The sequence below is a fragment of the Microcaecilia unicolor genome, chromosome 12 (genome assembly GCF_901765095.1).
Source record: "Microcaecilia unicolor chromosome 12, aMicUni1.1, whole genome shotgun sequence".
NCBI classification, from domain to species: domain Eukaryota; kingdom Metazoa; phylum Chordata; class Amphibia; order Gymnophiona; family Siphonopidae; genus Microcaecilia; species Microcaecilia unicolor.
The window spans coordinates 55,434,571-55,451,728 of NC_044042.1; the positions used below are offsets into that span (position 1 = coordinate 55,434,571).

The 17,158-nt window shown below is 43.7% G+C and overlaps 1 protein-coding gene across 1 annotated transcript in view; it reads right to left on the minus strand.

The window, feature by feature from the left end:
* IGSF9B (immunoglobulin superfamily member 9B) overlaps positions 1-17,158 on the minus strand; it is a 179,031-nt gene that overhangs the window by 84,409 nt on the left and 77,464 nt on the right. The window contains exons 5-6 of the mRNA XM_030220462.1: positions 8,546-8,697; positions 1,908-2,025 (exon numbers count right to left, since the gene is read on the minus strand). Of these exons, the coding sequence (XP_030076322.1) occupies positions 1,908-2,025; positions 8,546-8,697 (270 nt within the window). The remainder of the gene's footprint in view (positions 1-1,907; positions 2,026-8,545; positions 8,698-17,158) is intronic.

Genomic DNA, 17,158 nt, shown 5'->3' on the forward strand with positions numbered 1-17,158 from the left:
AAGGAGCTATTTTGTGGATGGTCAGAAGGTGGAGCTGGCACTTATATGGTTAAGTGAAAATATTCAGCATTTAATCTCCTAAGTTATGTGGCCAAATCAGATCTTTATGAATGTCACAAGTGGTTAAGTGCTGAATATTGCACTTAATTGCATAAGAGATAACTGGACGCATAAACCCGAATATTCAATGCTGGTGACTGGACATGGCCTAATATTGTATATCTGGGGGTAATGCTCACTGCTGCAAGCTAAATATTTATGCCAGAGAAGTTTCTGTACCCTCCTGCATAAGAACATGTGTCGCCATACTGGGAAAAACCAAAGGTCCATCAAGCCCAGTATCCTGTTTCCAACAGTGGCTAATCCAGGTTACAACTACCTGGCAAGATCCCAAAACAGTGCAATATATTTTATGCTGCTTATCCTAGAAATAAGCAGTGTGTTTATCCCAAGTTCATCTTAATAATGGCTTATGGACTTTTCTTTTAAGAAGCTAGCCAAACCTTTTTTAAACCCCGCTAAGTGCTTTTACCACATTCTCTGGCAATGAATTCCAGAGTTTAATTGCATGTTGAGTGAAGAAATACTTTTTCCAATTTGTTTTACATTTACTACTTTGTAGCTTCATTGCATGCCCCCTAATCCTGAATGGAAGCGACACCCCAGGTAGTGCATATAAGTAAAGATGTTCTTGGGGACCATGGCTAGCTCAGGGAAATAAACTGTATGTGTAGATGTGCTCCTATCCCCCCCCCCCCCCCCTCCCGGAAACCACAGGTGCAAGGTTCACAGTTCCTGTTTTACTGCCCTGGGTTATTTCTTTTTGGAAAACTAGCTGCAAAATAAACAGGTAAAAAAGTATCCACAGACCTTGCACCTAGGTGGGCTTGTGTCACCCCCGTACCAATATGTACATTTTAGCTTAAGGAGAGGCCTGTGTAGCCTCCACAATTTGTGGACAAAGGTTGTGCATTCAGCTTAAGCTTTTGGTTCAGAAAATTCTCTGTGTATAGAATGGGCACTAAATCAATTTTATACATATAAAACCTCCAAATGAATGTGTGTAAAGTTGTTCTACATGAATTAAAATATTTTTGTGTTATACCCAAGATATTGCATGCATTCAATTTCTGAAATGAATCAAAACAACCAAAATCAGGCCAAAAGAATGAAGGATAAAAGCAAGAGGCTGTGGGAGCCTTTGGATTTTAAATAAAGACTGTTTATCTTCTTATTACATCTGCCTCTTGCTTTTATCCTCCGAGTTAGATTTGGGGGAAAGTTTGCCTTGTTGCTTTCTCACAAAAGAAAGAAAGGAAATTATTTTCCTTGCACTTCCCTCCGATGCGTACAGCACCTCTGGATAATCCTTAGGTTGGCCCTTTGAAAGATATCACAAACTGCAAAGACCACGTCATTGCCAGAGTTTTGATATGCTGTTACAGGAATCATAGAAAACACTGCACTGCACATTACTATGTGCACCCAAACAGTCCCACTTCCCCTCCTTTGTGGGGAGGGAGCAAGAGTACAGGAATTCTGGAAAAAAGCACATAAAAGTAACAACCATCAAGAGTTTTAAGACACTAGTACTTTTTGCTCATCACTCTGCTAGGCCACTGGGACTCAATCCAGTTCTCGGGACACACTAGTCAGTCTAGTTTTCAGGGTATCTGTAATGAATATGTATGAGATACATCTACATACACTGGAGGCAGTGCATGCATATCTCTCTCATGCATATTCATGCTGGGCATCCTGAAAACTGACTGTGTTTGCCCCGAGGACCGGACTGAGAACCATTATGCTAGGCTGAATATCTGCGGCTATCCCTTCTACGAGGTTGTGCCCTCCAGATGTTGAAGTGTGATGATGTTATAGTGCAGATGAGAGAGAAAGGAAGTTACCTTGTACCAGGAGACGTGTGGTGTATACTGCCTCTCCCTGAACACTGTGTGCACGACAGGTGTAAGCACCTCTATCATCTCGGCCAATGGAAAATACCGTCAAGCTCCCATCACCCACCTGGAAAGCAACAAGACCAGATAAAACACTCAGTGCCACATCTCAATAGGTGTTGCAGGGGATGTCTCCTAAGAGACTGAGGCCCTCATGATTAAAAGCAAACTCTGGCGCTAGAGGCTGTTAACGCCATACTAGCGCCAGAGTTTGCTGCCGACCCATGATCAGAGCCCTCGAGCGCGTGAAACAATGCATATTTTGGAGACTGCCCTGCTGAATACTGGTCCCACTTAAAGATAACTGGAAGACTTTTCTGGTTTTCTTTAAGAGGATTTTCAGTGAGCCATCCACTTATACTAAGTTCAAGAAGGACTAGAATATTGGTATTTTATTCAAGTTTTCTCTAATTTTATTTAATTAAGGTCATTGCTCTAATTTTGAGTCCCAACTGTTACTGAATCTCCCTGCAGAAGCTATGTGATTTCTGCTCTTGCTTTTAAATATCTGCTCTAGATTTTAATTTAATTGAATGCACCTGTTTGCTAGTACAGAAGGCAAGTGGAGATGTGGCCACAAAGGTTGAAAGCCTTTAATCATGGGAGGTGGGGCACTGAGTGATAAACACGATTGGGTGTTCTCAGAGGGCTTCATAAAGTAGTAACAGACACCTAGGCACATCTATTGGAAAATCAAAAAGGCTGCCCTGGAAAATGAGGAGACTGCAACAAAGTGTGCAGCCAGGTTTTTAACTGTTGTCTGTTGGATCATGACTTATTGCTATTTTTAAGGGATGTTTGGGTGTTTTTGTTAAGTTTTGAGCTATGTTTAACTTTGCTGTTATCTTTTTTTTTTTTTTTAATTGTTACCCATTCAAGCAGGGCTGTAGCAAGGTATACAATGGGCAGATGATAGAAATACCCGTGCTGTTCCAAACAGCGCTCTAAAAATTGCGCTAGAACAGCGCAGGGCTTTACCGCCCCTATGATCAGAGATAATACCATGCAAATTTAAGCATGCTATTCACTATCATCATAGGGTAAAAGTGCGAGAGGATTGTGCCTGAGCATGCGCTCGGGCACAATCCTCCAGCACTTGTTTGACAGGTCTATATCCTCCTGCACTTGTTTGACAGGTCTAGGCTGTCAAAAGCCCAGACCTGTCAAACATAGGGGCTGGAGGTCTATGGGACCACCAGACCCCCAAGTACCCCCACCCTGAGTCAAGTGACATGGGGGGTTGGAGGTCCGGCGGACTTCCAGTCTCCCCAACCCCCCCCCCCCCCCCCCCACGACACAAGTTCAGGAGGGGCTGGAGATCCAGTGGGTCTCCAGCCCCCCTAACCCCCCCTCCGGCATCCCCTCACATGAATGGAGCCCTGGTGGCCCAGCGGGCTGCAAGTCAATCCCCACCCCTGGTGGTCATAGCAGCTCTTCCTCACCCCCTTCGGTGGAGGAAGGTGGCCTGCCTCCTCTTCCATCAGCGCCACCTCAAAAATGACGGCACCCAGCCCTGCTCACTGCATCCTGGGATGCACTGGGCAGGGCTCTTCTTTATATGGTGTGAAGGTCTGTCCAGTGCATCCCAGGATGCAATGGGCAGGGCCTCATCATTTTTGAGGCAGCACCGATGGAAGAGAAGGGAGGCCACCTCCCTCCTCCACCGAAGGTAGGGGTGGGGAAGGGCCACTAAGATCACTCCGGGGTGGGGTGGGGAGGGCATTCATGGGAGGGGATGCCAGGGGGGTTAAAGGGGCTGAAGACCCACTGGATCTCCAGCCCCCCCTGAACCTGTGTCGGGGGGGGGGGGGGGGTCGGGGGACTGCTAGCCTGCAAATGCATACTGGACAGGGCTCACCTTTCCTCCCCAATGGTCTGCAAACCCTAACGCCTGCTCTGAGCTGGCATAGGGTTTGCTGCGGCCAGTGAGCCAATGTTTGACACGCTGGTTGCTGATCATTGGGGAGGAAAAGGTTTAGCATGCATTTGAATGCTACTTGTTTTGCATGCACTTGCAAGTTAGTTGTATTCAGAGCCCACGAGTGCGTTGTTTCACGCACTCGGGGGCTCTGATCATGGGGCGGTAGCAAACGCAGGCACTAGTATGGCGCTAACAGCCTCTAGCGCCTGCGTTTGCTTCTGATCATCGACCCACCAGTGTGGCTACACAGGAAGCAAAAGAGGTAGGGTTACCAAAACACACCCTGACCATTGGTTTTGCCCCCTCCCAAATGCTGCAGCACAGAGTGCCTCCCTGTCTCCCTCCCATCCCTTCCACCTCCCCAAACAAATGATGCAGCATCTCCACCTCTCCATTTCCTACCCCTGGAAATCCCACTCTCTTCAAACCTTCCTGTCCCAGCTAAAGGATCATATTGAAAAAGCACAGCAACACTACTCTGCAGAGCCTCCAGCTGAAGCATATTGTGAGGCACTACTGGGTCCTGCTTACACAGCAATAGAAAGTGTGTGTCAAAGAGGGCAGGATCCAGCTGTGCCTCACACTGCACTAGAGTGGGATGCTCTGTGGAACATTGCTGTGCTTGTTCAACATGACCCTCTAGCTAGGACAGGAAGGCTTGAAAAGAAGGGGATTCCAGGGAGAGGAGTGGAGAAAGGAGAGATGGAGATACTACATCATATGTTGTGGGGAGAGGCGGGAGGGAGGTAGGGAGGCATTCAGCACTGCGGGGGGGGGGGGGGTCTTTTAGGCAGGAGATAGATGAACTTGAGGGGTCTTCAAAGGGGAAAATTTCAGGGGGCAGAGCAGCATGGTAGATGATTACACACGGTGCAATTATAGCTTGCTACAGCTCTGCTTTCAAGTTTAATAATCATCAATGGAGCTATTTTTATCCACTTATGTTAGACCTGTCATGTCTGTGGCTGAGATAAATGGATAAAGTAAATCAGATAGTGGCTAAATATTGCTACTATCTGGTTTTCTCTACGCCATGCTCCTAGAACATCCCTGTTCATGCCTCTTTTTATCTAGATAACATTTATCCATCTACTGGTCCCACATATTTAAAGCAAAGAGCAAAGGACTGGATGTTAACCGGGATCAAGAAGACCCAATTCCTTATAGACTGAAGAGTCTGCCAAGCTTTTGGATGATTATATTTAATTCTTCCTTGACAATCTAATATGCTAGCCAAGGGCAAATTAAAGTGTCTACCCATTATGAGAGTACCTTGTAGCCCCAACAACAAACAATCTGCTAAAGAGAAACAAACCCAGAAAATTAATTACTGAAGCATAAATATTACAGAATGAAAATATTGTGTCATAAACCTGAATGTCTGATATCTCCATTCTGAGATTAAATGGTGGCTGGTAATGCTCTACAAAGTAGTATGGCAATAACATTCTGCTTCCCACATGCTGCCAAAAAGCTACAACCTTATAGTTAACGTTACTAAGTTTTAGAGACTCTTTGTGAGTGAGATGAATTTACTGAAACAAGACCACTTCGGGATTTTGATGTTTCAAGTATAAACATACATTTTTCCATGTTATTGAATTGTTAATGCCTTAGACATTGAAAGAAGATATTTTTAACAAACTAGCCATTAAAAACATAACAAAAACAATAACTATATAACCCTAAGTTGCTATGGGCCAGAAGTAGCAGAATCAGGACACCATAAATAGAACACCTATTTATCCCCCACTTATGCACAGAGGTGGGGGGGAGGAGAGGTATCCATTCATTGGGACGAGTTCTCCCAAGGAACACAAAACCCACCATTTTATAGCATGTGCGATTCAGCTGATGGACCAGCTACCACTGTAACCAGCCAACAGGTCTATCAAGTAACCTCCTTCCAAAAAAATAGTAACATGTAAATAAACACACAACACTGACAATGTGGTCAGCTCCTATACTTCCATTCACAAATATTCTTTGCATCAGCACATATGGTCTAATGTTACTAATGCTCGTAGTATGGGGAATAAGGTTCTGGATCTACAGCAGGGGTTCTCAACCCAGTCCTTATGACACACCTAGCCAGTCAGATTTTCAGAATATCCGTAGTAAATATTCATATGATAGATCTGCAGAGAACAGAAGTAATGGAGTGAAGTAGCTTAATGGTTAGTGCAGTGGCCTAAGAACCAGGGGGATTGGGTTTGATTTCCACTGCAGCTCCTTGTGACTCTGGGCAAGTCACTTAATCCTCCTTTGCCCCAGGTACAAAATAAGTACCCATATATATATTTATATGTAGTGCTCAAAACTGTGCACGCAAATTTGGGAACATGCTAAATTGTGTCATCAATTTAATTGCTTAACAAGCCAATTAGCACTGATAATTAGGCATTAACAGTCAATTACTGGCAATACTTGAAATTTACGCACAAGTCTTTATAGTCGCTATTCTGTAAAGAAGTGTGCATACATTTTTTCATGCAGATATGAAAAGGGGACATGGCAAAGGGAGGGGCATGATAGTGTCTAAACTTATTGTTATGCTTTTGTGTATACTGCAATCTTTCCTATTCATTTATGGAGCTCCTTTCAGTCTTTTAGATTTATTTTACACATTGTAAACTGCCTTAACATCCCTTGCATACTAGGCAGTATATTAAGCCTGAATGAACAATAATAGGTGATTTTAATATGCCAGATGTTGATTGGGGTATCCCTTTTGCTGGGTTGTTTAGAAATGGAGAGATCCTGGATTTTCTACAGGAAGAACTGTTCCAGCAATTAGTAATGAAACCCACATGGGATGGGGTCATACCGGATTTTGTGCCTATGAACGGAGTGATCATCTGGCATCCAGTGATCACCAGATGGAGGTGGAGAGGGTTCATTCAAAAGTGAAAGTTCAACACTACAAAAACAAACAAACAAACAAAAACTTTGTTGAGATGGGAGAATACCTCAAGAAGTTGTTAGCTGGATGAGAATATCTAGGAGAAGTAGAAATGCAGTGGGAAAAACTGATAGGAGTTATTTTAACGGCAGTGCTAAGCTCTAATTTATCTTCCCGGCCATAATCTGCTCCATTCCACCCTCTTTTTATGCTCTTAAATTTAAGAGTTTAGTGGAGTTTTGAGTAAAAGTGTATGCACTTAACTCTAGTAAATTTTAAAACAGACCAATTTATGAGCATAACTCTCAATGTTAGGAGTATAAAACTTTTGAAAATTAGGTCCATGAGATGTTTAAATTACCTACTTGAGTGTGTAAAGCACTGTTCTAATACTCAAGTCTCTTATAAAAATTACCCCCCACAGCTATAAACTAAAACAGAACACAAAGTATAAATAACCCAGGTTACTGCCTACCATCCAGGACTATCAGTGGATAAATGCACTAGTTTGCTAATACTAAACACAGAGATGTGGCCACATAGAATTGCCCTTTCGTCTATATCTAGGTGCCCATGGCCCCTTGTGCGGGTAAATGTCTACAACAGTGTTCTTCAGTGCAAGATCCAGGAACCAGTGGCATCCTGCCTTGTCTTTTTGAGGGTTTGTTTCCTGCTACTCTGCCTCTCTATCCAGGGTCAAGTCAGAAAGGGCAAAGTGGATGGGGAGAAGGGCTGCATTCTTGAAGGACAAGGTATTTCTTAATAGACAAAAGCTAATGTATTTGGAAATGCTCATGACCTTGAGGACACCCCCCAATGAATTTTGAAGGTGGGCTGGTGGGGATGAATGTCATGGACACACACACTGGTCAGCAGTGTTGTGACCCTGCATGGGAAGATATTTGATGGCTCTCCATCAGCTCATTAAAATCCAAAGTGGCCCCAGCTTAAAAATTAATGAAGACCACTGGTCTAGAATATGAGCACATATACACTTTTGTGTTCACCTAGCTGCGTTAAGTGCTAGCAGGGTACCTAAGTGCTATTTTACAATAACTCACTTGTTTGGTTTTTTTTCACTAAAATGCTCCCATTCTACAAAAAAATCACGGTTCCAGAAGAATTAAGTTAGCGCCAAATGGCTGGGGAGGCCTTTAAATCCTCTATTCTCCTCCTCGTCTTCTGAACCACTAATTGAGTGTTTTCAAAGAGGCAACGAATTTGTGGTCAAGGGCACAACAAGGAGGGAAGAAGAAATGTAGAGACAGACATTTTCTCACTTCTGAATTATTACAGCTATTTATTATTCATGCAACACCATCAATGTACATGGGGTTAAATCTACAAAGAGTTTAGGATACCAGAATTAAATTATAAATCATGTTTTTCTATACAAAAAAAAATGACCCAGAAGGCTAAAAGAGGAAATTTATTTTTTAAAACCCCACTCGTTTGGCATTTAACACATTTACCTACTTAAGGCAGCTTCTGTAGTGCCACAATATGGACCCTGGGTTACAGTACAAGTTATCTCTTTGGTGAGATTTTCTCAAAACTGTCGCCATGGGATGAACCACCATGAACAGTAATGAATGTACTGTGGTTGTGCAGTGGGAAAGCACCACAGGCAACTCAGTCCACCTTGTGGCTACAGCCAAAGTTAGGATCTAGCAGGCGATGAGCAAACAGCCCCATTAACCCTTCAACACCAAATCCGCATGGTCATCACTGAAGTAAGCTGGAAGAGCAGGATGCACAGCTTACCTTGTACTTCCCGTTCTTTGCCAGTTCAGCTCCCTCTTTCTTCCAAGTGACAGTGGGTTTGGGGTTCCCAAAAGCAACACAAGTCAGAGTGATGCTACTGCCCTCCTTTGCTTCCACGTACTGAGGGGGAGTTTCAATGAAAGTTGGGGGTGCTGTAGAAGACAGACAGAAACCTAGTTATGATACCATTGAAAGTGCTCCTCTTTCTCCCTGTCTCTCTGATCTCCATCTGGTTCGTCTCCACCTACAGTCCTTCTTTCCTTCTTTACCTTTAATCCAGTGCTTCTCCACCCAGTTCTCAGGGCACACCCTGCCAATCAGGTTTTCAGGATATCCACATTGACTATGCATGAGAGAGATATGCATGCACTGCCTCCTTGGCATGCAAATCTATCTCCTGAATATTCAGGGTGGTAATCTTGAAAACCTGACGGTGCTAGGTGTGCCTCCAGGAGAGGGTTGAGAAGTACTGTTTTACCCTACTCCACCGTCTCCCATTTTGAACTAACATTTCCCATATCTGTCCTAGCAGCATACCTTCATAAGGCCCAGTCTGTCAGACGAAAATGTCCATTTGCGAGAAGGAACCCAATATTTTAAAAACACATTACTTTTTTGTGCTTTAAGTATTATCCTTGCTTGGATTACTAGCCAGAACACATTTTTATCAAGCTCCAAGTCAAGGTAGCCACAGAATATTAAATATGAGGCCTGTCGTAAACTGTGTCTTTTCACCTTGGAACATCAATAGGAGGAAAACAGGATTCACAATCCTGAAAGCTGTTGGCGATTGCTGGGGGCTTGTGAAGGAGAAATAGCACAGCTGAAATTCCAGCAGATAGGTAGAGCATGCAGCAGCTGAACTTGGCAAAACTGGGTTATACCTAGTACAACAAGTAGGCGTGGCATTAACAGATGAAAGGAGACAGAGCTCCGAGGCACAAAACCATCTGATCACCAGGTAAACATTTTATTGAATAGTGCAGATACATTGACATTATTTTCAGAAAGATATGTCAGCTGAAGACTACAAAAAGATGGAATACGGTCCCTTGAGAAATCAAGGAAATCACACTGGACGCCCTGAGGGTGGATGGTAGGACCATATTCTATAATGGAACCTAGGCACCCAGGTTCCATTATAGAATGTTACTATAACCCAGTATCAGTGCATCTAGCATTTAGGCATCCACAGTTACAACAGTCATAGAGTTATCATAAGAGATTTTAAAAAGGTTTGGACAAATTCCTGGAGGAAAGTCCATAGTCTGTTATTAAGATATACATAAGGGAAGTCACTGCTTGCCCCTAGGATTGGTAGCATGGAATGTTGCTACTATTTGGGTTTTTGCCAGGTACTTGTGACCTGGATTAGCCACTGTTGGAACAGGATGCTGGGCTAGATGAACCACTGGTCTGACCCAGTATGGCTATTCTTACGTTCTTATAAGGGTGAGCACCTAAATGCTGCAGGGTCAGGTGTAACTTACAATATTCTGTAAGTTATGCCCATGTCCTACTCATGCTCCAGTCCTGTATATGCCCTTGCATATGGGTGCTATGTAAGTTAAGTGGATATCTGCAGAATAGCCAAAACTGCACACGCAAATCCAGGTGTGTTCTGTATTTGCACATGCAATTTAATTAGTTAACAAGCCAATCAGTGCCGATAATTGCCACTTAACGGGCAGTTATTGACATTAATTGGGCTTTAATTAGAATTTACTCACACAACTCGCTAGACGTATTCTATAAAGTGGTGTGCATAAATTCTAATGCGTGCAGCCAAAAAGGGGATGTGGCTATGGGCGTTGATTGGGCACATGGTTATAGAATCACGGCCAGGGGCGGAGCTGTGAGAAAGGCTCTAAATCTTCCACTGAGTGGGTTAGCCCCCTTGGCAGCTCTGCATGTCCATTCACTTTACAAATTACCACATGTACCACATGTACGGAGTGGAGGAGTGGCCTAGTGGTTAGGGTGGTGGACTTTGCTCCTGGGGAACTGAGGAACTGAGTTCGATTCTCATTTCCGGCACAGGCAGCTCCTTGTGACTCTGGGCAAGTCACTTAACCCTCCATTGCCCCATGTAAGCCACATTGAGCCTGCCATGAGTGGGAAAGTGCAGGGTACAAATGTAACAAAAAAAATATATCTACTACTAACTTGTGCAGATACTTTTTCTAAGTTAAAATGCATGTATAGTTCTAAAAATGCAAAAGTATGTGACTAGTTCCAAACGTACCCCAGTGCTGCCCCATCTGATGCCCTAGATGAGCTTTCAGCCATATTCCCGCTCAAGAGGCAACTCAAAATTCTACGTTTTCCCTTCCCTTACCTACCCCTCCAAATGGCCAGCTCAAATCTGATTAGTCTCTTATTCAATTTGATTGCTTCCTCCCAGTCAGGAATCTGGTTTTCCAAGTTCTCACTTTCTTTGAAGAAAGGTTCTGGAGGTAGTAAATCATTTAAATGACCATCATTAAAACTCAGGATGTCTTTCCACCAAGAGAAAGACATTATGCCCAACAGCGAGAGTCCTAGAAAACAAATGAACAGGCGATCTACAAGATCCAAGATGGGCAACAAAATAGACCGACGATAAAAAAAAGTCTCCAGCGAAGTAAATGGGTGCCTTTCATGATTCTGTCATTTTTGATTACTGAGTATACTTGGGAACTGTTTTTATCATTTTTGCACCATTCTCTTACCAAATATTGTCCTTTAAGTGAGGCATCATGTTATCCTAATCTGCTATTCATCCTTGTTAGGGTTTTTATATTTTTTATATATGTTTCTTTTCACATCTAGTGCGTTAATTAACATATGTTGCGACCTATGACCCCCACAATCACTGCTGTTAAGCTAGTACCAGCTCAGGTGAGGCAGATTCACCACTTACTACTGCTGCGCATATCCAGCAGATAGCCAAGACCTGTCGCTTCTTCCTCTATAACATTAGCAAAATTCGTCCTTTCCTCTCTGAGCACACCACCCGAACTCTCATCCACTCTCTCATTACCTCTCGCCTTGACTACTGCAACCTACTCCTCACTGGCCTCCCACATAGCCATTTATCCCCCCTTCAGTCCATTCAGAACTCGGCTGCACGTCTTATCTTCCGCCTGGACCGATACACTCATATCACCCCTCTCCTCAAGTCACTTCACTGGCTTCCGATCAGGTACCGCATACAGTTCAAGCTTCTCATACTAACCTACAAATGCACTCGGTCTGCAGCCCCCCCTTACCTCCCTACCCTCATCTCCCCTTACGTTCCTACCCGTAACCTCCGCTATCAAGACAAATCCCTCCTCTCAGTACCCTTCTCCACCACCACCAACTCCAAGCTCTGCCCTTTCTGCCTCGCCTCAACCCATGCTTGGAATAAACTCCCTGAGCCCATACACCAGGCCCCCTCCCTGCCCATCTTCAAATCCTTGCTCAAAGCCCACCTCTTCAATGTCGCCTTCGGCACCTAACCACCATACCTCTATTCAGGAAATCTAGACTACCCCAACTTGACATTTCGTCCTTTAGATTGTAAGCTCCTTCGAGCAGGGACTGTCCTTCTTTGTTAAACTGTACAGCGCTGCGTAACCCTAGTAGCGCTCTAGAAATGTTAAGTAGTAGTAAGTAGTAGAAGGCATGTGTGTCTTTGATTTCATTTTAAAGGAGTGAATTGCAGCTGAACTAATTTGAGGAGAGGCATATGTCTTTTTAGTGAGGCATTATGCCACATTTAATCAAGTTATTCTTTATCATATGGCTTTTTGAATTAATATCCAAATCTATTCAGCTGAGCTCTGCAACTTCTGCACAGATAGTTTGTTAGTTAATTATAGAGCACATTGAACTAAGTTTACATTTTAAGAGCAAAGATATATTCTTATTGTCCTATTCTTATACTGTTGAAAAGGGGATTGATTGGTTCCAATATTTTATAGTTATATTTTCTTTTTTATTGTTACCCTTTTAACATTAGGTAACAATTGTGGAACACACCTTCTGGGTATGTAAGCTCTGGAACTCGTTGCCGGAGGATGTGGTAACAGCAGTTAGCATATCTAGGTTTAAAAAAGGGTTAGACAAGTTCCTGGAGGAAAAGTCCATAGTCTGTTGTTGAGATGGACATGGGGGAAGCCACTGCTTGCCCCGGGATTGGTAACATGGAATCTTGCTACTATTTGGGATTCCGGAATCTTGCTACTCTTTGAGGTTCTGGAATGTTGCCAGTATTTGGGTTTCTGCCAGGTACTTGTGACCTGGATTGGCCACTGCTGGAAGCAGGCTATTGGGCTAGGTGGACCACTGGTCTGACCCAGTATGGCTATTCTTCTGTTCTTATTTCACTTCTTGAGTGTTTATATATTGCAAGTAGTATACTATGCCAAACTTTGTATTGTTGGTTGAATATTTTTACTGCTGTAATTGCTATTGCTCATGTTTGATCTATTCTTATTGTACAACGCCTTGAGTGAATTCCTTCAAACAGGCGGTAAATGAATCCTAATAAATAAATAAATAAATAAATGTTTTAATTATGGTTCATTATTGTCTGGTGCCTTTTGAATATGTGACTTGTGGCTGTAGTCTGTGGATTATTGTTTGATTTATTTATAATATTTTTATTATTTACACTGATAAGCTTTTCTATGTATTTATTGACAGTTTTTACAGCCTGATGCTGTCCTTGGAAAGGGCGAAACATGGCCGCGTCGGGATTTTAATTATTTATATATTTATTCTTTTATTTGTGGTGAATAAATTTGAACTCATTTATATCACTGGATCCTTTTTTTTTTTTATCGTCAATGTGCTGTTTTGTTGTCTATCCTCTACTGAAAGGTTCCACGATGCCCTCAGGAACACCTTCCGTATAGTAGGTAACAAGCATACAAAGATTGGCACTAGGCACATACTGTCCTGTAAACAGGACAGGCACGTTTTTTAAAAGCCCATTTCCATGAGTAATGTACTGTTTTACCTACAGAAAGAGCTTTTAAATTTACCCCTTCTACCCCCTCCCCCCCCAAAAAAAAAGTATTATAAACTATCAAAAATCCATTTTACCTGCAGAACCAATGTGGCTACTAGATTTCTGTATTAACAAAACTAAATTTTATTTTCACCCAGCAAGAGCTATGAGTTTTCAAGACTTGATTCAGATCTCAAGAAATCAGTTCAAACCTCTCACTGTTTTGAAAACATCCAGCCCTTCCTGGGTGCTTAGTTCAAATATCCCTCAGGCTTCACTATTGTAGGCTTTGTAATATTCTTCTAGTACAGTACAAATAGTGGGACAGCAAGTCAAACCACCACTGTATTTCAGACCAACAAGTCAAAATGCCTCCACGGAGAACTAAGGGGTCCTTTTACTAAGCTGCAGTATGCACTAAAATGTGATTACCGCAGGGCGCGATGAGGCATCCCTGGGTAATTTGGGGATCAGCGTGCACTTCCCATGTGATAAAAATTTGAAAATATTTTTTAGCTCTGGGGGTACCTTTGGGGGTGGAAAGTAGGCGTGCCCAGCATTAATAAGCTAGCGCTGCTACACTGCTATATGCTAATCGACTAGTGCGTGGTTAGCGCGGGAGTCCTTACCACCTAGTAATTAGGTGTCAGTAAGGGCTCTCATACTAGGGGCATAGCTACGGGTGGGCCTGGGTGGGCCCAGGCCCACCCAATTTCAGCTCAGGCCCACCCGCCCACCCAGCTGATCTCTCCAGACTTGCAGCAGCGGCGAACTGGCGGGCAGCGGCACTAAAAGCATAAAGCAGCAAAGCTCTTCGATTCCGTCCTTTGCTTTCCGTTTCTTGCCCTCTCAGCGTCCCGCCCGCCCGAAAGGAAATGACATCAAAGGAAGGCGGGACGCTGAGAGGGCAGGAAACGGAAAGCGAAGGACGGAATCGAAGAGCTTTTAGTGCCGCCGCCCGCCAGTTCGCCGCTGCAACTCCAGAAGGAAGCCATTTTTTAAAAATCTGTTTCTACTCCCCTGCGCAGCCGTCGCCATTCACTTAAAGCACAGCAAGCAAACCAGTGAGCTGCTGTGCTGTCTGCATCCACGTTGTCTTCTTTATTCAGCAGAGGGTGGTGAGCAGAGGGAAGGATGAGACTGGGAGGGGTAGTGAGCTGAGGGAAGGAGCAGAAGATGGATGGGACTGGGAGGGGTGGTAAGTACAGAGTATGGGGAATGGGGGACTAATGAAGTGGGTGAAAGATGGGGGAGGAATTTAGGAGACTGGGTAAGGGAGAGACAGAGGGGGGAATGGGAGTGCTGGAGAGGGAATGAGAGGGAGGTGGTCAAAGGGGAGAGAGGAGCATCGATGGACATGGATGGGAGGACAAGGACCAGGGAGAGAGGAGAAATTGCTGGACATGGAGGGGAGGGCAGGGGAGAGAGGAGAATTTCTGGATATGGATGGATGGAGGGGGGCAGGGGAGAGAGGAGAATTGCTGGATATGGATGGATAGATGAATGGAGGGCAGGGGAGTTGCTGGACATGGGTGGATAGAGGGGAGGGCAGGGGAGAGGAGAGTTGTTGGACATAGGTGGATGGAGGGGAGGGTAGAAGAGAGTTGCTGGACATGGATGGAAGGAAGGGCAGTGGAGAGAGGATGGTTGCTGGACATGGGTGGATGGAGGGGAGGGCAGGGAGAGAATTGTTGGACATGGATGGAGGGGAAGGAAGGGAAGACAGAAGGAGATGCACATGGATGGAGGGTAGAAAGAAGAAGAAATTCTGGACATGGATGGAGGGGAGGGAAGACAGAGGAAGGAGATGCACATGGATGGAGGGAAAGGGAGAGAGAAGAAATGCTGACATGGATGGAGGGGAGGGAAGAGAGAGGAAGGATATATGAGGGAAAAGGAAGAGAGGAGAAAAACAGCACATGGATGGAGAAAATAGGCAGAAGCTGGATCCACTGGACAGTCAAGTCTGCAGAGGACCCAGCTTTTACTTACGGATGTAGAGCAAGAAATGAAGAAGAAAGGAGGACAGTAAAGAAATAAATGGAAAGGAAGCTCTGGAAACGGAGTTAAGAGGACAGATAGCAGCAGAATCAGATACTGGGCCAGCATGATCAGAAAAACAAAGTCACCAGACAACAAAGGTAGAAAAAAAAATCATTTTATTTTCATTATAGTGTTTGGAATATGTCCACTTTGAGAATCAGGTGCTCAACATTAAAAGTTTATATTTATTTATGGCATATTATCCCACATTAAACATGAATTAGATTGGAACCTGGGATCATTTAATTTTTTTTTTCCTGGAGAGAGTAATGCATTGCCTCCCCCCCCCCCCCCCCAGGCTCTCTCCCCGGCTATAGCCAGCTCTGCAATTTTGAGGGAGGGGGGCGCAGAGGTGGACCGGGGAGAGAGCCTGTTGTTAAACATTTACCAGCAAACCACTGTCTAGTGCCCACCCATCCAACCTGTTGGCCCACCCACGCCACTGATACTAATGGCCACACACTAATTGGGAAATTAGCATGTGGCCATTAATTGAACAAATAGCCATTTTACATCCACATTAAAAGTGGCCTCAGTGCACAGGAAACCCACACGCTAGTAATAGCGCAGGGACTTTTTAGCACAGCTTAGTAAAAGGGCCCCTGAAACTGAAAAAGTGGTATCTGACTGTCTACATTTGGCGCTACAATTTATTTATTTATTTATTGCACATTTATCCCACATTTTCCCACCTATTTGCAGGCTCAATGTGGCTTACATTATGCCGTAGTGGCGATCGCCATTATCGGAATGAGAAATACAGAGTGGTATTGCATTAAAGTTCAAGTGACAGAGTACTTTAAGCAGTCAGGTATAGAGCGTTCATTTCCGGAATGAGAAATAAAGAATAAGGTTACGATCTCACCCAGCAAAACCAGAACACACTGATCCAGTCTTGGTTTTACCTCAGAGATATGTACTGGACTGCAGATTGAAACTTGTAAACTCATCTATCCTGGATAGTAAAAATCATTGGAGAAGATGAAAAAGAACCAATCTCTGGATAAGGAACAATATCCTACAAATGAGTACGTTTTATAGCTGGAAGTTTAGAACAGGTTAGCTGGGTCTTTATCTGCCATTTATTACTATGCTCGTAACAAGTAATCAATCAGGTTAGGCTAAAAATAACCAACAACAAAACTTAATCAAAAACAATGATGAAATAAGAGGATAGAAGCAATAAATACACTCCTCTACTCTAACTTATGTGTTCATTTGGATTTAGCTTTCAGCTTTTCAGTTGTAACTCAAAATGAGTTATATTAAGGTATAGGGATGGGCAGTCTGAAAATGAATTAATGTATTAATTAATTTATATTTTGCTCACACCTTTTCAGTAGTAGCTTGCCATTTCATGTCATCTTCCATGTCTTTTACTGAAAAGTTTGTTTATTTTGGGTATACCCCCCTTCTATCATCACAGATGACAAATTTTCAGGGTCCCCTCCCTATGGCTCCTTCCTCCAAAGCAGATAATTCCTTCACTCCCCTCTGTAGGATCTCCAAGCCCTGATGGGCTAGTGGGATCTGCTGGGGCAGGAGCTATGCCCATTTGCTCCTACTATGGCTATGCCAATCAAATACGGTGG